This window comes from Panthera tigris, chromosome C1 (assembly GCF_018350195.1).
Source record: "Panthera tigris isolate Pti1 chromosome C1, P.tigris_Pti1_mat1.1, whole genome shotgun sequence".
Classification (NCBI taxonomy): domain Eukaryota; kingdom Metazoa; phylum Chordata; class Mammalia; order Carnivora; family Felidae; genus Panthera; species Panthera tigris.
This window is the reverse complement of record NC_056667.1, coordinates 215,535,822-215,559,744: the sequence shown is the minus strand read 5'-3', so window position 1 is coordinate 215,559,744 and position 23,923 is coordinate 215,535,822. Positions and strand designations below refer to the sequence as shown.

At 47.6% G+C, this 23,923-nt stretch overlaps 1 protein-coding gene across 4 annotated transcripts in view; it reads left to right on the top strand.

The window, feature by feature from the left end:
- Window positions 1–23,923, top strand: part of IQCA1 (IQ motif containing with AAA domain 1) — a 154,826-nt gene that overhangs the window by 51,305 nt on the left and 79,598 nt on the right. For all 4 annotated transcript variants that reach the window (XM_042995762.1, XM_007082991.3, XM_042995761.1 and 1 more), the window contains exon 7: window positions 14,102–14,186. In XM_042995762.1, coding sequence (XP_042851696.1) covers window positions 14,102–14,186 — 85 coding nt within the window. The remainder of the gene's footprint in view (window positions 1–14,101; window positions 14,187–23,923) is intronic.

Here is a 23,923-nt window from a genome sequence, read left to right as displayed (position 1 = left end):
AGGTCCATGTGCCCAGAACCTCATCCCCTGAGAGCTGTCCCCACACGGCCTTTCGCACCCCAGCGGATGGAGAACCCCCCCTGCCCGTCCCTGAGGCATGACCCTGACTCCTCTCCTTCTCTGAGCCCATATTCGAGTCCGTCAGAAGATTCCATTGGCTTCACCTTCACAATATGCCCCAAACCCACCACGTCTAGGCCTCCGTCTTTGCTGCCACCGGGCCTGGTCTGAGCCGCGTCAGCCCTAACCTAGACTGCGTGGCCCCCTGACTCATTCCTGTGACCACCCTTGCTCTCCGAATCTGTCTCAACGTGATGACAGTGCATTCGCTCTTTATCACTGCAGAACCGTATCAGTCTGGCTTACGGACTTGGTGGCTGGAAACCACAACCACTGAGCGTCTCGCGGCTGCTGTGGATCCGGAGTCTGGGCTTAGCTGCGTCCTCTGCCCTGGGTCCCCTAGGGCTGCAGACGGGGTCACCTCGGCTTCCAAGCTCCAGTGGCAGCTGGCGGTGTGCAGTTCCTGGGGGGCTGCCAGACCGAGGGCCCCAGGGCTTGCTGGCTGTTGGCCAGAGTCGCCCCCCGCTCTGTGGGGGGTGGGCCCCTCGGTCTGGCAACTTGCCTCACCAAAGCCAGCGAGGGAGGGAGTCTACAGACACGTGGGGCACTCACAGAAGTGACATCCCGCCGTCTTGCTTGCTGTGTCCCGTGGGTTACGAGCCAGCGGCCGGTCCGACCCACACTCAAGGGGAGGGAAACACACAAAGGTGTGAACACGGGGAGACGGCGAACACAGGGACTGCATACAGTCTGTCCACCACACAGAGGAAGGGTCGTCCTTTAAAATCCGAAGGCGGGTCATGACCCTGCAGTGGCTCCTTTGTCACTCTGGGGCTCCCTGGCCCAGGGACCTGTTCCTCCCCAGGGCAGGTGCTGTGACCTCGTGGCAGGAGCCCCCTCCCTGGGAATTTTAGCTCCCAGACCTGCCCTAGGTGTGTGCTCTGTGGGGGCTTCCAGCAGGATCTGGGGGAAGGGAAATTAGGGGCATGCGATTTGGGTGCTGGACCCTTATTCTGGAGGACTTTGGAAAAATTACATGTCGTGGGACGCCTGGGTGGCTCAGTCGGTGAAGCATCTGGTTAAGCTCAGGTCATGATCTCACATTTCCTGAGTTCAAGCCCCGCGTCCGGCTCTGTGCTGACAGCTCAGAGCCTGGAGCCTGCTTTGGATTCTGGGTCTCCCTCTCTCTCTGTCCCTCCCCTGCTCACACTCTGTATTGCTGTCTCTCTCTCTCTCTCTCTCTCTCTCTCTCTCTCTGAAAAATAAATATTTAAAAAAATTTTTTTGAATTACACGTCGTGATTTTCTTGTCCATCTCCAACCCGTTTGCGTTTTGATTTTTGTCTCTGATTCAGTTGTCATTTCAGACAGTACTTTTTAGATTTCCAAGTGGCTCGAAATCAGACCGCCAGTGTCTAGTCCCAAAAACGTAAATAGTTAAGTGCTAAGAAAATTCAGTGTTGGGTAATACCAATAAAAGCAATGTGATCGTCTCAGCTCATGCAGAAAAATCATTTCATAAAATCAAATACCCCCTTCTTATTTTAAAATTTAAAAACGGAGGGGCACCTGGGTGGCACAGTGGGTTAAGCGTCCGATTTCGGCTCAGGTTATAATCTCATAGTTTGTGGGTTCGAGCCCCACATCAGGCTCTGTGCTGACAGCTCAGAGCCTGGAGCCTGCTTCAGATTCTGTGTCTTAATTAATTCTTAGCATAATAAAATGTAAGCTGAATAAAAGCAAAGACTTTCATATGTTCTGTTTACTGCTTTTTCCCAGTGCCTCAAAGTGTCTGTGGCACATTGTAGATAACTCACTTGAGTAAGTTCTAAATGAGTGCGTGAATGAGTGAAACATCCAGGATTTTTTAAACCAAAAGAAGGCCATGCACTTGAAGAAACGCTGCAGGCCTTCTCAGGAAAGGACAGTATGGATGGCTTTTGCCCCTAATATTACTTAGTTCCATGAGATAAATTATTTTCAGTATGACATTAAAAGGAAATAAGTATTTTAAAGAAAGTGGCACAACGTGGTTTTTAAATCGGCGATAGACTAAATATGAAAGAAAAATATGTGAAAGTCTAAGAAGGCTGTAAATGTTAAAAGGAAGGAATACAAAAAGGCTTGTATAAGCGGGCAGACTCACCATGCTCCTGGTCCAACGGAAAGACGACGTGTCTGCTCCAGGTAATTGATAGACCGCAATTCCAATTAAAATCCCAACAGGATTATTTATTGAACTTGCAAACATAATTATTAAAGTCATTAGGATTAAAACAAGAAGGGAACACCAACAGGGCAGGACAAATGGCACTCTGTTTTCAAGTATATTATTATAAAGAAAAATAAGGTGAATGCATTCTATGAATATAAGAGCAGAAACGTGGATCAACAGAGCAAACTGGAGAGCCCAGGAAGTGACAGACAGAGATGGAAATAGTGTATGATAAATTAAGTGACCAGAAGTAATAAGACTGCAAACGACATAGTTACAAGAACTAGATTGACCTAATTATTAAGGCCAACAGGAAGTAGAAAGCAGAATGGAGAACTTAACTCTCCTAGACACAGGTCACAATTTTCTGACTTTTTGGAAACAAAAATATTGTCAAAGAAAATTGGACTGATTCCACGGTAAAATTTACGAAATGTGTATCCTAGTCAAATCCAAAAATAAGACAGAAAGGGAAACCGACCAGGGGTGCCTGGGTGGTTCAGTCGGTTAAGCGTCCGCCTCTTGATTTTGGCTCAGGTGATGATCTCACGGTTTGTGAGTTCAAGCCCCACGTAGGGCTCTGCGCTGACAGCACGGAGCCTGCTTGCTCTCTCTGGTGCTCTCTCTCTCTCTCTCTCTCTTTCAAAATAAATAAATAATAGAAAAAAACTCGAAAAAAAAAGGAAACCAGCCAAATACGACCTGTATGTTTAATGTAATTTATTTTACTTTGTTGTTTTATTTAATTACCAACGTAATTCCTATACGCTGTGGCACGGAAAGCAATACTCAAGTGCATACAGAATTTACTGGTCTTCCCCCATCCATTCCCACAGCTGTGCGTGAACCTAGGTGCACACAGGGACACAGCCTGTGTCACTGCTCGCCGGTCTCCACGCACCTGCGGACCGAAACACCCACACCTGAGGCTGTCCGCCTACCCCCTTTTCTTTCTAGAACGCATATCACTTCCCAGCCTGGTCTTCCCCCTTAATATTCTACCATTAACATCTCCGCCATTGCTATAGAGCAGCTGGTCTTTGCGAGAGCTCTGAGTGTGTATAAGGTGCCCGTGGCGAACAGGTAAAGAACAGGCAAAGTCGGGCCCAGAAGCAGAGTTCTACCTTGAGGCTTCACCATAATTATATAGCCAATCCCCAGGGGTGCTTATTTGCAGGGTTTGATCGTAGCTTTTGTTATTTACAGTTTTTACTAGTACAGACAGTGCATAGCAGAGTATCTCTGCCTTCACTTCTGCGAGGATTCCTAACAGCGGAACCGTTGGGGGCAGAAGGGTATCCAGGGCAACCGTGTAAGTCTTAGGAATCCATTGTCTAAGGATTCACGCAAACACAGCAAGTGGCTGTGATGAGTGGGGACGCCCTGCGCATCCAGACACAGGTTCGAGTTCAAGTCGGAATCCGGGCTCCGGAACCACTTGCCTTAGGCTAAATCGCTTGAACTCTCGCATTTTCAAATTTCCTCCTTCGCCAAGTGGAGGGAAATGCGTATCTCAGAATTTCTGTAGGGACGAAATGAGAAAGTACTTTGTGAAAGGCAGGTGTGAAAACGCGGTGTAAACCTCCGTGCGACACGCGTCTTGTGAGCTGTTGTCATTTCTGCCACTTACGTGGATCCGAGAAAGGACGAGACGCAGATGCACGGGGCACATGGCAAAGTGTCAGCCTCACTAGCAGCTGAAGAAATTCAAGTCCGCATCTGGCTTCCACTCCTCACCTAAACTGGTCAAAACCCGTAAAGTCAAAATGGTGAAGGCATGGGAGGAAGAGGAGAGCTGACGTGTGGGCGCCACGGGTGAGCGGGTCTCCAGTGCCTCCCACGGGCGGAGCGGCCAGCGTCGGGCTGAGTCTCCTTTCTCGGCTCTTGGCCCAGGGCTTCCTGTCGGCAGTAGGTCTCTGGAGATCTTCCGGAGAACCAGCACATGTCCAGGAGCAGAGTCCTCGCACTGATAAAATACAGCATGAGGAAATATTTAAAAGAATATTTGTAAGACCTGTAAGTACACACCCTGCAGTTATTTTAAGTCTGGAAAAACCACATCTTCTCAGCAAACAGGGCTCCCGGCTGACAAAAGATCTTTTTCCATTTCCTGCTTCGGGAAAACAGACTGCGAAGGGAAACCGGCACCGCCTGGCGTGTCCGAGCGTGAATTCTCTTCTTTTCGGGAAACGACAGGGTGCTTTTCCCAGCGTGCTGCCATGACCCTGCCTCCCCGGGGGAACAACCAGTTGGGGGCACGGGGTCACGGTTGTCACAGATTATAATCCTTCCCGTTGAAGATCAGGAGACACGGGCATCCTGTGTGGAGCCTCTCATTTTCCAGAACGGGTTGGGGCTGTTAGCGGGAGACGCCTGTGAGGTGCGCACTGAGGTGGCCCCAGCTGAGTTGGGTCACAGTGCGTGGCAGCTCTGGACAGGCCACGTCGGGGCCTGGGCGTCCGGGCAAGTTCTCCACCCCAGTTCTGGCCCTGCCGCCACGCCACGAAGCCCAGGTGGGCAAGTATTTCAGGAACAAGGAGGAAATGGCTGGGACGCCTGGTGGCTCAGTCGGTTGAATGTCTGACTCTTGATTTTGGCTTGGGTCACAATCTCACGGTTCGAGGGTTCAAGCCCCACGTCGGGCTCTGTGCTGATAGCATGGAGCCTGCTTGAGATTCTCTCTCTCCCTCTAGTCTGCCTCTCACTCTCTCTCCCTCCCTCCCTCTCTCTCTCTCTCCCCCTCCCTCTCTTCCTCTCTCAAAATAAATAAAGAAGCTTAAAAAAAAAAAAGGACATGGCAATGCCATTGCCTCAGCCACCTCATACCAGCCAAACACTATCTGTAGAAAAGAAAATACAGGATACTTCCCACTTGCCCTTGTGGAGGTCAAGAGTGGGCAGGAGCCGCCCCTGACCTCGGGCCAGGTTCGGGGCTTGGGGTCCATGTGTCTCAGGCAGGAGCCTCTGTCTTAGGCTAAGAGAAGCTTGGGCACAGCGTCGGGCCAAAGACAGGATTGTGAGCGAGGATCGTGGACCAAGGATTTGGATGGCAGAGTGAGAATTAAGTGTTGGGCCAGGACGAAACAGCGCGATGGCTTTACACATGTGAAGCCCACGTGGGAGCTCGGTTAGGGGAGAGCAGGTGTGATGGGTGCAGGCCTCGTCCCCTTAAATAATCCTGATTGTGCAGACAGAGTCAAGAGCAGGACTGGTAGAAGAAGCTGGAAGAAATGTCCAACGACTGCAGATGTCCAACCCCAGAACAACTACAAGACAACATCACGGAGATTAATTCTCTGGCAGGGACGGGGACTTGGTGGCCCCTCCCGCTTCTTTCTTTTGTAATAGTCCAAGAGTAATCGGACTTAGTGATACGCAAGTGTCTCTGGGGTTTGGTACATGATATATTGCACATCTAGCGATCGCATTCAGATCTTTCTGAATATTTTTAGGCAAAGGGTTAGATGAATAACTTTAAATTCTATCTTTTGGAAATTGTACTTAATTTCATACGAATTATACTTTGTTCCCCAAAGCTGAATTCTTACCTTAAAATGAACGTAGGGGCACCTTGGTGGCTCAGTCGGTTGAGCGTCTGACTTCGGCTCAGGTCATGATCTCACGGTTCGTGGGTTCGAGCCCCGCGTCGGGCTCTGTGCTGACAGCTCGGAGCCTGGAGCCTGCTTCGTCTTCTGTGTCTCCCTCTCTCTCTCTGCCCCTTCCCCGCTCATGCTCTGTCTCTCTCTCAAAAATGAATAAACGTTAAAAAAAATCTTTTTTAAATGAACATAACCCCCATGGGATATGCCAGCATTTGTTTGCAGGTGACTGAATGGTAAGAGCTCAGAAATACCTGATGAATCCAGTCTCATCAAGCTCCATGTGCCTTTCTCGTGCATCGTGTCCTTGGACGGTTTTCTCCTTTCTTGGTGTTCCTTTTCCGTCGTGTTCTGTAGACTTGGGCGAAATGAGAGGGCCCTCATCTGTGCGGTTCAGGTGATTTTCCATGCGGCCCCGTGCCATTTTGTACGTCACTCGCCCCATTAGGTGGTCCGACTGCCCAGCTGAGCCACCTGTTCTGGGCTTGCCTGCTGCCCCCATTCGGGGGACAAATAGAAAGTCGGAGGGGGCCCGCGAATGGCGCCGAAGCATGTGCAGCACGGTAACTTTGCAAATCAGCAAAACGATGAAAGATCATCAAATGTCTTTGGAATCAAGATTCAAAGTCTAATTGAGGGAACGCTGTGATCTCAATCATCACGCACAGAGGCAGCGTGTTGAACACGATAACGTTGCAGGGGTGTTTTGTGTGCTACAATCTAAGTGGAGAAGATCCCCGCATCTGTGAAAGGGTTTTCCAAACTGTAAAGAGAAACCGAAGTAATGATCCAAAAATAACTTTCCATCCTGTTCTTCCCTACCCCACACGTACCTACCTGGGCGGGACCTTCGGCTGTCAGATGAGAGGGAATGTATTTATTTGGCTGAAAAACTTATTTTATACAGGGTGGTCGGGGAAGACCTCTCTGATGCGATGCTGTTTGAGCATGTGCGTTATCTCTGTGGGAGAACCTGTCTCTGAGGAGGGAGAACCCCCAGTAGACGGGGAGCAGCTGGAAGCAGGTGAGCAGGGGGAAGGTGGTGAGGGCCAAGCCAGGGAGGTAGCAGGTGAGTGTCACGAAGGCCACTGCAGGTGGAGGAACCATATAATTAAATGTCCACACCGGGACCCTTAAGAGTGAAAGGGGGTGCCGTTATGAATTGCATGTGACAGAACCTGTAAGGAGGGACCTAAGTTAACCTGATCCGAAGGCCATTGGTTTTCACTTTGAGTGAGAGAGTTGGCAAACTTTGAGCAGAGAAGGGGCGTGATGCGATGCGGCTTCTCTTTTAGAAGGTTCGCTCTGGCTGCTGCAAGGAATGTAGTCAACGCAGGAGTGGTCGGGGGTGGTGGGGGGGACAGCAGGGCATCCTGTGCCTTGTAGTAACGCACACAGAGTTGACGGTGGCCGGGACCAGCACAGGCAATGACGGGGGGTCGGATGCAGGGTTTGCGGGCGGATTGAACAGAGGCACGAAGGAGGAACGTGCTGGAGGACGATTCTAGGTTTTTGCCCCTGGAGGCAACTACGAGTGCTTCCATTTTCTGAAATGGGGAAATGCAGGCCGAGGAGGGGGTTTGGGGGACGAGGTGAGGACGGAGGCTGAGTTTGCGACATCTGGGCTTGAGGAACTCGCTGCACTTCGGACGGAGGTGGTGGGCAGGCGTCGAACGTAGGTCTGCAGCCCGGGGGACAGACGAGCCGGAGACACGGCGCTGGGAGGGGTGACGTGCGCGGTGCTATTTGAAGCCAAGAAACCAGATGAGACCCTGATGCACATGCACAGAGAAGAGCCCAAGAGCAGAGCCCTGGGTCCCCAGCACCTACAGTCCGGGAGCCGAGGAGACCCTGACCCGGAAGGCTGAGCAGGTGGCCATCAGGGGCAGCAGAGCCTAGACGGAACCTTCCTCCTGAAATGAAGGGACAGTCAAGAGCTCAAACGCCGATGATAAGCCTCGCCATCTGAGCTCCTTCTGTGTGAGACAGAGGAGGGCGGCCTAAAAAGATGGAGGAGGGGGGAGAGAGACGAGAGGAAGCCAAGAGAGAGAACCTTCCAGAAAAGAGGACTCGGCCATCTGACAGATCCAGAGAGAGTGGAGGGGAGCGGTAGAATGACCGTGGAAGTCGCCAGCAGCAAACTTGTTGCCAGGCTCGTGGATTAGCTTCCTACGGTGACCTTAACAAGTGCCACAGCTGGGTGGCCGAAACAGCCGGAGTTCACTCCCTCACTGTCTGGGGCTCCGGTCCAAGACCACCGTGGCGTCAGCCAGGTTGGTTCCTTGCACAGGCTGTGAGGGAGAAGCTGTTCCAGGCCCCTCCTTGGCGTGTGGATGGCCACCTTCTCCCTGTGTCTTCACATAGTCCGTGTGTGTCTGTCCTGGGGTCCTAGTTGCCCCCTGTTTATAAGGACACCAGTCACATTAGATGCGGGCCCACCCTGCCCCCTCCAGTATAACCTCCTCTCAACGGCCCTATTTCCAAATGAGGCCACGTTCTCAGGTCCTGGTGGTTAGGATCAGGCCGGCCCGTCTGGGGAGTGGTGGTCCCTTCCACCAGTCAGAAAGGGGACCAGCTGTCTCTGCAGCTCCCCACTCCCCTCCCCGGACACATTCAGGCAACGAGTAGCAAAGTCCCCGGGAGGGATGGGGAGGAGAATCTTCCAGGCCGAGACCCCATCATCTTGTAATTCCAGTTATTTGACTACTGCCAGTGTTCACAGCATGTGTTCACCGCCCTAAGCACAGTGGCGGGTTTTCGGGACAGGAGGCCTGGATAAGGCACCCGTGGTGTTCAGACACCATGGGTGGTGACCAGACAGCACGTCTGTACCCAAGTGAGAGGACAGTGCCTGCCCCTCAGTGATCCTGGGACTGTGGAGAAGGGGCACAGTCCCAGGAAGACAGGAACGAGGTGCCCGTGGGGGGAGCAGAGTCCAGCAGAAACCAGGCGTGTTGTTTCCACCTGTAATCCTTCCTGACACTGTGTCATTGGAATTACTCCCCCAGAAGTCCCCAGATGGGCTTTCACCTGCAGCCGATGCTGTCAGCCCCAGCTGCTTCTGCCAGGAGCACAGTGGGAGCCAAAATCATATTCTCTTTACTCGTCCCCAAGTCAAGGCCAACGGTCCCTGCAGTTTTCACACCTTGCAGTGTGCTGAGCCCAGAGCGACACCTTACAGCTCGTCACCTTACAGCTTCCTTATGATTAGCAGCAGGAGAGATCAGGTGTGTCCCAGCTTTGAGCACCCTGACTCGGGAGAGGGGAGGCCATGGCCCCACAGCTGAAAATGTGAGGGTGAAACCCAGCAACCAAGGAAACAGAGTAAAATTCAGTATCTGTCAGCATGCTCTAAGTGACTGAGTCACAGGACACACAGGACAGGGCGACAGGGACAGGGAGAATCCCAATCAGTGCACACCCAGGGCGCACTTAGAATATCCCAAAGCTGGTGGGCGCCTGGGTGGCTCAGTCGGCTAAGCGTCCGACTTCGGCTCAGGTCACGATCTCACTGTCCGTGAGTTCGAGCCCCACGTCGGGCTCTGTGCTGACAGCTCGGAGCCTGGAGCCTGCTTTGGATTCTGTGTCTCTGTCTCTCTCTCTGACTCTCCCCCATTCATGCTCTGTCTCATTCTGTCTCAAAAATAAATAAACGATAAAAAAAAATTAAAAAGAATATCCCAAAGCTGGGAAACAACCACTCTGGGGCCAGAGGACTCCTTATGAGGGAGGAAGAACATGGGGATGGTGTGAGCACAGCGTGTGTGTGCGTGTGTGCGTGTGTGCATGATGCAAGTGTGTGCACGTGTGTGCATGGAGGTGAGAAAGAGCTATCAGGCTATGCTGTCACGTCTAGATAAGAATTTTAAAATCTATCTTTTAAATGTGTGCCCTACAACAGTTTGTGCAGTCTCTAAGGCCAAGACATCCAATTTCAGTTTATGGTTAATTACTTAAACTAACGTGACTTAAAAAAAACGAAGTATGTCCTTTTATCTGTTAAAAATAGATATATTCGATCCTGTTTTTGCAAAAAGAACTATGAAAACTATCATACATGCGTTATTAAATCTTACTATGACAATTGATGTGTAACATAATTATGAATTCTATTTTAGAAATGGCACATGTAAATCCTGTTTGTGTTCAGTTTATGTCAGTTTCTAGGTTTGTTCTGAGTCCCCCAAAACACTCAAGCTTTAAAATGTGGAATTAAAATTAGACAATGGAGCTGCCTATAAAGTGGCCGTCGGAGGGATGGGTGGGTGGGTGCACAGAGCAAGAGTGCTCGAGCTTTTAATCAAAATGTAGTCATAGTTTTTTGTTGTTTGGGTTTTTTTTGTTGTTTTTTTTTTATTTTTTTTTTAACATTTATTTATTTTTGAGACAGAGAGAGACAGAGCATGAACACGGGAGGGTCAGAGAGAGAGGGAGACACAGAATCTGAAACAGGCTCCAGGCTCTGAGCAGTCAGCACAGAGCCCGACGCGGGGCTCGAACTCACATACTGCGAGATCGTGACCTGAGCCGAAGTCGGATGCTTAACCGACTGAGCCACCCAGGCGCCCCTAATTTTTTTAATATTTATTTATTTTTGAGAGAGAGAGAGAGAGAGAGAGAGACATAGTGTGAGCTGGGAAGGAGCAAAGAGAGGAAACACAGAATCTGCAGCAGGCTCCAGGCTCTGAGCTGTCAGCCCAGAGCCCGACATGGGGCTTGAACCCACGAAACGTGAGATCATGACCTCAGCTGAAGTGGGACGACTGAGCCACCCAGGTGCCCCAAATGTATTCATACTTTTTAACCTGTCAAGGCCAAGTGAAGCACAGAACAAGATAGAGTGTGGTCAGGCAGTTTAATAAGATTTGAGATTTGAGTCTTGTGAACAAGCAGTGTCTGAAGTCAAATACATGCATCAGCCATGTGATTGTGGAAGGTGAGAGCATCAGGGCAACGGCTGACATTTTAATCTTCAGATCACTGTCTCCCATCACTACATCCAGAATCTCATTGGTACCAATCAGGTGTGTGTTGATTGACCATATGAATAGATGGATGGTTGGATAGATTGGATGGATGGATGGAGGGATGGAGGGATGATGGAGGGATGGATGGATGATGGATAGATGTATGGATGGATGGATGGACGGAGGGATGGATAGATAGATGGGTGGGTGGATGGATGGATGATGGAGGGATGGTGGATAGATGGATGCATGGGTGAATGGATGGATGATGTATGGGTGGAGGGATGTATGGGTGGATGGATGGATGGATGGATGGGTGGATGGATAGATTAGATGGATGGATGGATACATGGACGGATGGATGGATGGATGGATGGATGGGTAAATGAGTACATGAGTCCACCAAGGTAGCTACAATGACAGAATGTCACTTAGCATGTGACATAGTCTAGTCTATGTCTAGACTAGACATAGTCTAGTCTAGTCTAGTGACAACGTCACTAAGCAATGTGACTTAGTGTCAATGTCACTTAGCATATGATCTCCTATCATCATCCTGCCCTTTCATTTGGCCACATATGCCCCATCGTGTTCAGTGCTTTTTAAAGCAAAGCTAAGGAGCTGAGTCATATTCCTATTAAATGAGCCCAAAGAAAAGGCTCAGGAGACCTGAGATATTTTGTGCAATGATGTGACTGTTTTAAAATGCTTTAAGAGTAACCCTGTGGAAACACTGGGGCAACAGCCAGCAGGGATGTTGACTCCTAAGCATGAACCAAGCAGCAGCCCCAACTCAGAGTCAGCCCTCACCACCATGCGTGTGCCTTTCAAAAAAAGGTTTCATTTAACAGTATCCTTGAGGACACAGTAAAAAGTAATTGTATTAAGAAGACTTGGCAATTGGGGCGCCTGGGTGGCTCAGTCAGTTAAGTGTCCCACTTCGGCTCAGGGTCATGATCCTGCGGTTTGTGGGTTCGAGACCCACATCGGGCTCTGTGTTGACAGCTCGGAGCCTGGAGCCTTCTTCGGATCCTGTGTCTCCCTCTCTCTGCCCCTCCCCCGCTCACACCCTCTCTCTGTCAAAAATAAATGAATAAACATTTAAAAAAAAGACTTAGCCCTTGACTACACAGCTTTTTAATATTCTGCATGATGAAATCAAAGTGCGCTGAATGCTTTTGGCCGCACGCCGAGTGTGCTGGCTATCTGGACGCACACCTGTGGAGCCGTCTGCTTTCAGCCGAACCAGCCACTTTTCATGGAACATCATTCTTAATTGAGCAAACAACTGCCAGATTCTCAAAAAAGTGAACCAAATGAGCCTGAAGGGAAACCTCTGACATGGCAGAAATTAAATTTTTGGAACTCTTGTGATCACCCCCGTGAGCCTGAGAGCTTCCCATTACTCAGGCTTTTGGTTTTGAGATCGGTGGAATTGTTAATGAATGACGAAATGTGGCGAACGTGAGGACAGGTTTTCTTCCCAAACTTCAACCGAAACAGCGTGTTGCAGCAGAACGAATACGGAAGCAGATAGGAGCGGCCAGCGAACCCCCAAGCCAGGCATTAAAAAGGCTTGAAAGATGCAGAACAGTAACACTCTTCTATTTTTGTTTGTTTGTTTTCGGACATGTACTAAAGATGTTATTTACGTGAACATATAAGGGGTTTGTCAGTGTTGTTATTAAGTGAATTTAAAATGCAAGTTTTAGAAATTTCTCCGTTTTAGTATCTAACACAGTAAATACTTGTAGCTAGAACTCACATAAACAAGAGCTCTTTGAGATGCTCAAAAGTTCTAAGAGTATAAAGGGCTCCAAAGGGCAAATGTTTGAGAACCACTGTTGTAGACTCATCTTCTGCACGGCTGTCTCCTCTAACCCTTAGTGTCTCTGCCTCAGTAGACCCCCAGGCACGTAGAAATAGTAACCACACACACCCCTCGCAAAATTCCTCAATATTCAATTGCAGAGTCTGTGGGACGCCTGAGTGGCTCAGCCGGTTGAGGGGCCGACTTCGGCTCAGGTCATGATTTTGCGGTCTGTGGGTTCAAGCCCCCCACCGGTCTCTGTGCTGACGGCTCAGAGCCTGGAGCCTGCTTCGGATTCTGTGTCTGCCTCTCTCTCTCTCTCTCTCTCTCTCTCTCTGCTCCTCCCCACTCATGCCCTGTCTCTCTCTGTCTCTCAAAAAATGAATAAACGTTAAAAAAAAATTTTTTAATAAATTGCAAACTCTGCTTTTTGAAAGGTAAAAATTACACGGTGACACAAAAAACTATTTGGAGCCCGTACAAAATGGAGCCTTAGCCTTATGGAAACTTAAGAGCTTGCCCGCGTATCTCGTGCACTGTTAGTAAATTTGTCATCCGAACAGCTCCATCCTTCTGTTTAGTTTCAAAACCCTGTGTTTATTCTAAATTTTAAACAGGAAGAAATGATTTGTGCTTCTGTCTTCATTCCGAACTTAAGCACAGAGTGTCTCAATCATTTTAAAAATCTGTTTTCAAGAGAGGGGTGTCTGTCTCCAAGTAACAATTACCTGGAGGAAGCAAACCTCTAGGAACGTCTCCCAGGTCTCTCCACTCCTCGGAGGCAGCGTGTCCGGCCGCAACGGGCGGGGAGCTTCCACGCTGACAACCATCACTCATTTATTTTTTTTTTTAATTTTTTTTTTAACCTTTGTTTGTTTTTGAGAGACAGAGAGAGGCAGAACGTGGGCAGGGAGGGACAGAGAGAGAGGGGGAGACACAGAATCCGAAGCAGGCTCCGGGCTCCGAGCTGTTTGTTAACGCAGAGCCCGACGCGGGTCTCGAACTCACGAACTGCCAGACCATGGCCTGATCTGAAGTCGGACGTTCAACCGACCGAGCCACCCAGGCTCCCCAACCGTCACTCATTTAAGTGAGCGTAAGCAGGGGTGCCTGGGTGGCGCAGTCGGTTGAGCGTCCGACTTCAGCCAGGTCACGATCTCGCGGTCCGTGAGTTCGAGCCCCGCGTCAGGCTCTGGGCTGATGGCTCGGAGCCTGGAGCCTGTTTCCGATTCTGTGTCTCCCTCTCTCTCTGCCCCTCCCCCATTCATGCTCTGTCTCTCTCTGTCCCAAAAATAAATAAAAAAAAAAAGTTGAAAATAAATAAATAAATAAATAAATAAATAAGCGTAAGCAGAGCCAGCTAGTGGGAAATATTACAGAGGGGAGTTCTGGATTACGTTCTGAATTACGGAGTTCATTTCTACTTAATCTCCCTCTTTTGCTTCCTCAGGAACTTAACAGGCACGTTTCCTGACTACCCTCATGTAGAAGAAGGAGGGTCAGCTATTATCTTCTCCAACAAGACCCCACAACAGGTACAAACACGCTTGAGAAATGAAACTTAAATATACTGCAGCCGCGTTTCTATTGAAGCGTAAGCTGGATGGGTTCGTGGTGTTACTAGGTTTGGGTTATTTCCCTACACGTGTTCACAGGGAACTACTTTTGGGGTTTCACCAACGACGTACTTTTAAATTTATTTCAAAATGAATTCCTCCTTTCTCCCATCTCGCCTTTCAAAGAGACGTGACAACGCGGGGGGCTCACTTTCTTGGTAAATTCTGAGCAGTTTGACTTCAAGGGCCCCTTTATGCTCTGGCCCCTGCTCGCCTCTCAGGGTCGTCTCCTGCCCCCATCTTCCTGCCACGGACTCCAGCGGCCACTCGCCCACCGTCCTCATGCCTCGCGTCACGGCATCCGTGGTGCCTTTGTGTGGGTCGTGCCCTCCTCTCGTCCCAGGGTGGCCTTCTGCCCCTCTTCCCCCACTTAGTTTCTGCTCATCCGTCCGGACTCAGCGCTTTGCATACTGACACTCTTTCAGAGAAACATCTCTATAGATACTCCAGTGCAATTGACTGATGCAATTGACTGCTAAAGCTATTTTTATTAATTTATTTATTTTTAAAATTTATTTCATGCATGGGCAGGGGAGGGGCAGAGAGAGAGAATCCCAAGCAGGCTCCGCGCTGTCAGCACAGAGCACGGCATGGGGCTCAAACTCACGAACTGCAAGATCATGACCTGAGCCAAAAACCAAGGGTCCGATGCTTAACCAGCTGAGCCACCCAGGCACCCTTAGAGCTATTTTTAGAGATGTCTCAATAAACTATAAATAGGAAAAACATTCTTTTTTTTATATTTATTTATTTTTGAGAGACAGAGGGAGACAGAGCACAAGTGGGGGAGGGGTAAAGAGAGAGAGGGAGACACAGAATCCGAAGCAGGCTCCAGGCTCAGAGCTGTCAGCACAGAGCCCGACGCAGGGCTCGAACTCACGGACCGCGAGATTATGACCTGAGCCGAAGTTAGACACTTAACCGACTGAGCCACCCAGGCGCCCCAATAGGAAAACCATTCTTAACCTCAGCGTATTTATCATAGAAACCAAGAGAAGATTTGCATCATACCCAACAGTAGAGTACTATGAGCATTGCCATTAAAAGTGAAACTCATACTGATACACTCAAGCTGGTTTACTTGACTACATAAAGCTCAAATGGCAAACAAATATATAGCATAATTCAAATTAAAATCATATGATGAACTGGAGAAAATATTTGCGACATAGGTGACAGTAGCTATCTTTCATACATAAAGAGTTCTTAGAAAATAGTAAGAAAAATCTAAACACCCCAGTAGAAAAGAAGGGGGAACAATGTTACCTTAATTTAAAAAAATTTTAAAACTCACTAGCATCGAGACTTAAATGTAAAATAATGTCACTATATCTCTTTTCACCTATAGGGTTGGTAAAAATTTTAAGTCATGGTAATCACTGGAGTTGGTGAGCATGTAGAGAAAAGCCGCTCTCATCCACTGTGGCTGGATACATAAATGCGTGAATTAGCATGACATGCTTGAGGGACGTGGACCAAGTAAATATGAAATGTTTAATGAGTATACTCTTTGACCCATAAACGCTATTCAAGGAATTTATTCCAAGCACATAAGACAAGTTGCCGTAGATCGGAGCCAACAAGCTTTTTCCATAAGGGGCCAAATGGTCAATATTTGAGGCTATGGAACAGCATTCTCTGCCACAGCTGCTCAACTCTGCCATCGTAGCATGAAAGTGAACACGGACAGTAGGTAATGAATGGGCGTGGCTGTGTTCCAATAAAACTTTATTTACCAACTGGGCAGCAGGCCGGATTTGGCCCCTGCGGTGTGATTCGCTGCCCCCTGCCATACACGTGGTTGAACCAGCTGCCCGTGTCTGCCCCATTTGTGGCACTGACGAAGAAAACAGACTAATACTCCTTAGGAGGGGCCCAGTTAAGGAACACGAAGCACTACGCAGAGGTAAAAGCCATGCTACAGGTCAGGGTTTCTCACCCTCAGCACTACTGACCTCCCACCCCCCTGTGCTCCCCTGAGTGAGCCCTCGGGGTCAAAGGGAAGCGCTCTTCCCCCACCCCCCATCAGAAGCTGACCTCAGCTCCCCAGCCTTCGCTCCGCCCTCCGGCAGACTCCTGTCCTCCTCGGAACCCAGCGACCACATAACCTCCCCAGCCCATCAAACCCTGCCTTGAGTGGCTGGCATTTCGACTTGGTGCCATTTCTCGTTTTTACACGGTTAGGTCTTGTCTCTGCAGCTATGTTGTCAGGCACACGCTGTGTCCTGAAAGCCCACGGCCAGGCCCCAAATGCATTTCGTGTTAGTTTAGAAAGGGAGTGATCTCAGGATGAAGAAACTTGGTGCCGTGTCTAAATCGTGTACAAGAGACGTTCACAAGTAGGGCTGATGTCTACTAAAAACGAAAGAAACTGAGGATCTCCAGTTAATACATTAAAATAAAGCAAAGGAGGCCAGCCGCAAGGCAGCAGGACTTTCTTTTAATGTTTATTTATTTTTGAGAGAGAGCACGAGCATGAGCCCCAGAGGGGCAGAGAGCGCAGGAGAGAGAGAATCCCAAGCAGGCTCCGCGCTGTCAGCACAGAGCCCGACTCAGGACTCGATCTCATGAACCACGAGATCGTGACCTGAGCTGAAACCAAGAGTCAGATGCTTAACGGACTGAGCCACCCAGGTGCCCCGAGGCAGCGTGACTTTTAAACGTAGGTGAGTGAAGACTGGGGACAGCGTAGTGTTGATGAACCAGAGTCCCAGCACTCGCTACGTCCGCAGCCTCCCCTCGCGCCTCAGTTTTCTCCTCCGCAAACGGACATCCCAGCGGTGCCTCCTTCCCGGGGCTGATGTGATGGTTAGCTGAGGTGACGTGCATCGTGTACCTCAGGCGGCGCACGTGGAGATCTTGCAGGAGGTCGTAACAGTTGTCGCTAACGGAAGGAGGAGGATGAAGAGCCAGGCCAAGCACAAGCATGGTAGCATGTACGTGAAGAGTCAACTTTACGTTTGTAAAAAACCGTGCAAACACTTGCTACGAAGTGAGCATAATCCCGTTGCTACCAGCTCCCCAGAAAGACTGAGGACAAACAGAACCGCAGACCAGTCTTCGTTACGAGTTTCAATGCAAAAATTCAAACCGAAATATCAGCACGCCAGAACAACTGACAGCCGAGAGCCTGGAACCCGCTTTCAGATTCTGTGTGTCTTTCTCTCTCTTCCCCTCCCCTGTTCGTGCTGTTTCTCTCTCTCAAAAATAAATAAATGTTAAAATAAATAAATATTTAAAAAAAACAAATTCAACGGCCGTTTGTGATATTATGAAACAAAACAAAAAAAATCAGAATATAGGGATACTTCTTTAACGTGACAAAGTATTTCTTGGTTCAAGATCTGATATTGCGCTTAATGAAATTCACAAGCGACAATTCCACCAATGTCATGAAAAATACAAGGGTGGCCGTTGTTACCACTGTTCCCTAGGATCTATCAAGCACGATGGGACACGAGAAAGAACGTAGAGATAGAGAAATTAGAACGGAAGAGGCAAAGCGAACACTTTTTGCAGGTTTGCTCTACACGTAGAAAAGCAATGAGAATAAACTGAACAGCCCCTTCACACAGTACGAGAAGGAAGACGGGGAGTTACAGAGAGCAAAAGCGTTCGTGTGTGCAAACAGCGGCTGGAAAGAAAGCAGACCAAAACGGCCCGTTTTCAGCAGGAACAGCAACAAAACAATAAAGCATCCAGGAACAAACTTAATAATAAATGTGTGTTCTATGTGAAGAAAAGTTCAAAACACTGTGAGGGATGCAGAGGACAAGAGATAAAAGCACCCTGTGTTCTTAGGCAGAGATACACAGCACCGTGAATACGTCAGCTCTCCCAAACTTCATCTGTACGTGTACTATGATCCAAACAAAAATACCAGTGGCATTATGGTGGAGGTGGGGTGGGCAGGCCTCACAGAATGTGACCAACCTGATTTGCCTGGTTTTTAATTTATATTTATTTTATTTATTTTTGAGAGAAACACAGAGAGAGAGAGAACAGGCAGGGGAGGGGAAGAAAGAGAGGGAGACACAGAATCCAAAGCAGCCTCCAGGCTCTGAGCTGTCAGCACAGAGCCGGGCGTGGGGCTCGAACCCACAAACTGTGAGATCATGACCTAAGCCAAAGTCAGACATTCAACCAACGGAGCCACCCAGATGCCCCATGACCAACCTGATTTTAAACTTTAAATAGAAAGTCAATACCCAAGAATAACCAATAAAATTCCAAAAGCACAATGTAATGAGAAGAAACTAGCCCTACCCAGTATTGAACTGTGTCATTGAGAGCCCATTGCGGGGGCCTCGGTGGCTCAGTCAGTTAAGCGTCTAACTTCGGCTCAGGTCATGATCTCGCGGTTCATGAGTTCGAGCCCTGCGTCGGGCTCTGTGCTGACAGCTCTGAGCCTGGAGCCTGCTTCAGATTCTGTGTCTCCCTCTCTCTCTACCCCTCCCCCACTTGTGCTCTGTCTCTCTCTGTCTCTCAAAAATAAGTAAATGTAAAAAAAAAAATTTTTTTTAATTTCTTTTCCTAGGGGCGCCTGGGTGGCTCAGTCGGTTGAAAAGAATTTTTTTTTAATTTTTTTTAACATTTATTTATTTTTGAGACAGAGAGAGAGACAGAGCATGAACGGGGGAGGGGCAGAGAGAGAGGGAGACACAGAATCAGAAGCAGGCTCCAGGCTCTGAGCCATCAGCCCAGAGCCCGACACAGGGCTCGAACCCACGGACCGCGAGATCATGACCCGAGCTGAAGTCGGCCGCTCAACCGACTGAGCCACCCAGGCGCCCCGAAAAGAATTTTTTTAAAGAGCCCATTGAAAGAGGCAAATAACTAAAAAGACGCGTCAATGGAAACGAATAGGAAATCAAGAAATATACCCAGATTTACGCAAATTTCGTCCATAATGAAGATGGCATCTCACCTTTCTTGGGTAAGGGGGAGAAAAGACCACTTAATAAATAGTATTAGAATAAGCAGGTCATCATCTGAAAAAAAGAAGGAAATTAAATCCCTGTTTCTTTATAGCTTCTACCAGAATGCCTCCAGATGGATCAAAGATGTAAACGTCAAACAAAACAAAAACACAAAAGAACTAGAAGAAGCCAAAGAAGAAATTGTCATAAGCTCAGAGTGAGAAAGACATTTCTACCTCTGCTGCACAACCCAGGAGTCATAGAAGAAAAAAATGAAATTTTAAATGACACACACACAGTTTCTAACCCACGTGGCAAAACCAACCCCAGGTGAAGTCCAATGACCAATGACACAGTAGGATAATTACTTGTAATGAGCATCACACACAGGAGGTCATTGTTTTCATATATAAAGAGCTCCTGCAGGTCTGTAAAAAAAAGATCAATAACCTGATGTTTTAAAAAGCCAAAGGATATGAACAGGCAGTTCTCAGAAAAGACAATGTAAATGGGTTTGAAACATAATAAAAGATGTTCAGAATATGAAAAGATTATCAACCCCATGCCTATAACAGAAACGCAAATTAGAACTAAACTAACAGACAACATTGCTCAATTGAACCTCATCAAAATTCAAAAATTTTACATCTCAAAAGATGCCATCAAAAAAATGCAAAGACAAAAACAGACTGGGGGAAGATATGTCTTCAGGCATATACCTGGAAAGGGATTTATATCCAGGATAAACAAAGAACTCTAACATCTCAATAAGAAGCCTATTCAGTCAAAGAACGGGCAAAAGACTTGAAGACAACGCACAATGGATCGTATACGAATAGCTAATTAGCACAGGAAAAGATGCTTGACACCATTAGTCACTAGGGAGATAAAATTTAAAACTGCTATGAACCCACAATTGTATGGTCAACATACAGTTGCTTCAACAAAGCAGGAAAGAATATCCAATGGAAAAAAGACAGTCTCTTCAACAAATGGTGCTGGGAAAACTGGACAGCAACTTGCAGAATAAAACTGGGCCACTTTCTTATGCCATACACAAAAATAAATTCAAAATGGATGAAAGACCTAAATGTGAGACAGGAAAAAATCCTAGAAGAGAGCACAGGCAGCAACCTCTTTGACCTCGGCCATAGCAACTTCTTACTAGACATGTCGTCTAAGGTAAGGGAAACAAAAGCAAACATGAACCATTGGGACTTCATCCAGATAAAAAGCTTTTGAAAAGTGAAGGAAACAATCAACAAAACGAAAAGGCAGCCTACGGAATGGGAGAAAATATTTGCAACTGTCATATCTGATAAAGAGTTAGTGTCCAAAATCTATAAAGAACTTATCAGACTCAACACCCAAAAAACAAACAACCCAGCGAAGAAATGAGCAGAAGACACGAATAGACACTTTTGCAAAGAAGACATCCAGATGGCCGACAGACACGTGAAAAGATCCTCAGCATCACTCATCATCAGGGAAACACAAATCAAAACCATGACGAGATACCACCTCACACCTGTCCAAATGCCTAAAATTAACAACGTAAGAAACAACAAGTGTTGGCAAGGATACAGAGAAAGGGGGGCCCTCTTGCGCTGCTGGTGGAAATGCAAACTGGTACAGCCACTCTGGAGAACAGTGTGGAGGGTTCTCAGAAAAACTAAAAATAGAACTACCTTATGATCCAGCAATTGCACTATTAGATATTTACCCAAAAGTTACAAAAATACAGATTTGAAGGGATACATGCACCCCAATGTTTTAGAGCAGCACTATCAACAATAGGCAAACTATGGAGACCGCCCAAATGTCCATCAACTGATGAATGGATAAAGAAGATGTGGCATATAGATATATGCAATGGAATATTACTCAGCCAACAAAAAGAATGAAATCTTGCCATTTGCAATGACATGGATGGAGCTAGAATGTATTATGCTAAGTGAAATAGGTCAGTCAGAAGTCAGATAAAGACAAGTACCGTATGATTTCACTCATGTGTGGAACTTAAGAAGTAAAACAGATGAGGGGCGCCTGGGTGGTTCAGTCGGTTAAGCGTCCGACTTCGGCTCAGGTCACGATCTCACGGTTCGTGAGTTTGAGCCTTGCATCGGGCTCTGTGCTGACGGCTCGGAGCCTGCAGCCTGCTTCGGATTCTGTGTCTCCCTCTCTCTCTGCCCCTCTCCTGCTCACACTCTGTGTGTCTCTCTCTCAAAAATAAATAAACATTAAAAAAAAGAGAGAAAGAAAACAGATGAACATATGGAAAGGGGGGGGAAGAAAAGAGAGGGAAACAAACCACAGAAGACTCAATGATAGAGAACAAACTGAGGATTGATGGACGGAAGTGTGTGGGGGATGGGCTAAATCAGCGATGGGCATTAAGGAAGGCACTTGTAATGACGAGCACTGGGTGTTGTATGTAAGTGATGAGTCACTGAATTCCACTCCTGAAACCAATATTGCGCTGTATGTTAACTAAACTTTAAATAAATAAATAATAAATAAATGAATGAATGAATAAATCCTGCAATGAGACCATTTCCTACCCACTAGGATGGTGACAATCAAGAGGACAGACAATAACAAATGTTGCGGGTGCAGAGAAGAGGGAACCCTCCTGTGGTGCTGGTAGGAACAGAAAATGGTGGAGCCACTTTGAGAAAAGTTTGTCAGTTTCTTTAAGGTTAGATATAGGAGCGCTTGGGTGGCTCAGTCTGTTAAGCGTCCAACTCTCGATCTCAGCTCAGATCTTGATCTCAGGATCCTGAGTTCAAGCCCCTCATTGGGCTCCACACTGGGTATGAGGCCTACTTCACTAGTTTTTTTTTAAAGGTTTTTTTTTATTTATTATTTTTGAGAGAGAGACAGACAGAGCCTGAGCTGGGGAGGAGCAGAGAGAGGGAGACACAGAATCTGAAGGAGGCTCCAGGCTCTGAGCTGTCGGCACAGAGCCCGACACGGGGCTTAAACTCATGAACTGTGAGATCACGACCTGAGCCAAAGTCATACACTTAACTGACTGAGCCGCCCAGGCACCCCTGAAGCCTACTTTTAAAAAAAAGTTAAATATAAACATGCCAAATGACCCAGCAGCCCACTCTCGGGCTTCTATCCAAGAGAAATGAAAATATGTCCACACAAAAAAGTTTATGTATGAACATTCATGAGACTATTATTCATAATAGCCAAAACTTTGGAACAACTTAAATATCCATCATGCGGTAACTGGATAGGGCAGATGTGGTGCATCCATGCCAAGGAATATTATTTGGCGATAAAAAAGGAAAAATCAATTGAGATACACCCAACATGGGTAGACCTCGAAAACATGATGCAAACGCAAAGGAACCAGACATGAGAGACCACACATTATATGATTCCATTTACAGGAAACATCCAGATAAAGTGACTGTATGGAGGCAGGGAGGAGATTAGCATTTGCCTGTCAAGGGGTGAAGGAAAAGCAAAGGGACTGACCACAGACATGAGGGGCTCACACTGGGGTGATGGAAATGTTCTAAATCGGATTCATGGTGATGGTTGCACAACTTGGTGTATCCACTAAAAACAATTGAATTGTACCCTTGGAATGTGTGAATACATGCTATGTGAAACATGCCTCAAAAAAATTACATTATGATATATTATATTATTGTGAAAGAAACCAGGTGGTGGGGCCAGATTTGGCCCTCGGGCCCCACAGTTTCCTGAAAACATGGCGGCTGCCTTAGCAAAGGAACAAAGGGTCCTTCTGACTTTGGGAGGTTTTGCTAAAGTTGAAGAGCGTGAGCAAGATAAATTCAGCACTGCTATCGAGAACAACTCGAGTGACATACCATTTTCTCAGCCGTTCGGGTAGCAAACATAAATACACGGGGCCACACCATGTCAGAGCATACAAGGAAAGAAGCACCCCCTTGCACTGCTGGCAGAGTAGAAGTTGGCAGCCCGATGGGGGCAGTGGGACTGCATTACAAATGGACATACCCTTGACCCAGCCTACTAGGAACTCATCCTGCAGATAGGCCCACACACCTGCCAAATGATATGTGCATGCACTTACTCGTGCAACGTTGCTAGTGAAAGCAAACAATGGGGAGCAACCTAACTCCATCGGTGGGAGAACAGCCAGATAATCGACACTACACCTATAAAAAAAAGAACAAGGAAGCCCTTTACGCACTGCGAAGGAAGGACGGCCAGGACATTATCAGGAGAGAAGCTCACAAGGACACTGGGGACGATACACTGACGTTTGTATAGAATGACCAGTCTATGTTTATATTATGTGTTTGTGTGTATACCTGTGTACACATTTGTGTACTTTCGAAGATTTTGCTAGGGTCGAAACTCAAGAGGAGGGGCACCTGGGTGGCTTAGTTGGTTGAGCGCCCAACTCTTGATTCTGGCTCAGGTCATGATCCCAGGCTCAGGGGATCAAGCCTCACGTCGGGCTCTAGGCTGAGCAGGGGGCCTGCTTAAGATTCTCTCTCTCTCTCTCTCTCTCTCTCTCTCTCTCTCTCTCTCTCTCTCCCTTCTCTCTCTCTCTCTTCTTTCTCTCGCTCTACCCTCTCCCCCTACTCTCAAGCACATACACTGTCTCTCTCACTCAAAAAAAAAAAATCTTAAAAAAAAAAAAAGAAAAAACCAAGAACAAAATAAATCCAACATTGGCTTAAAAAAAAGACAAACTCCAATCACACACCATTTCACACCATTGGC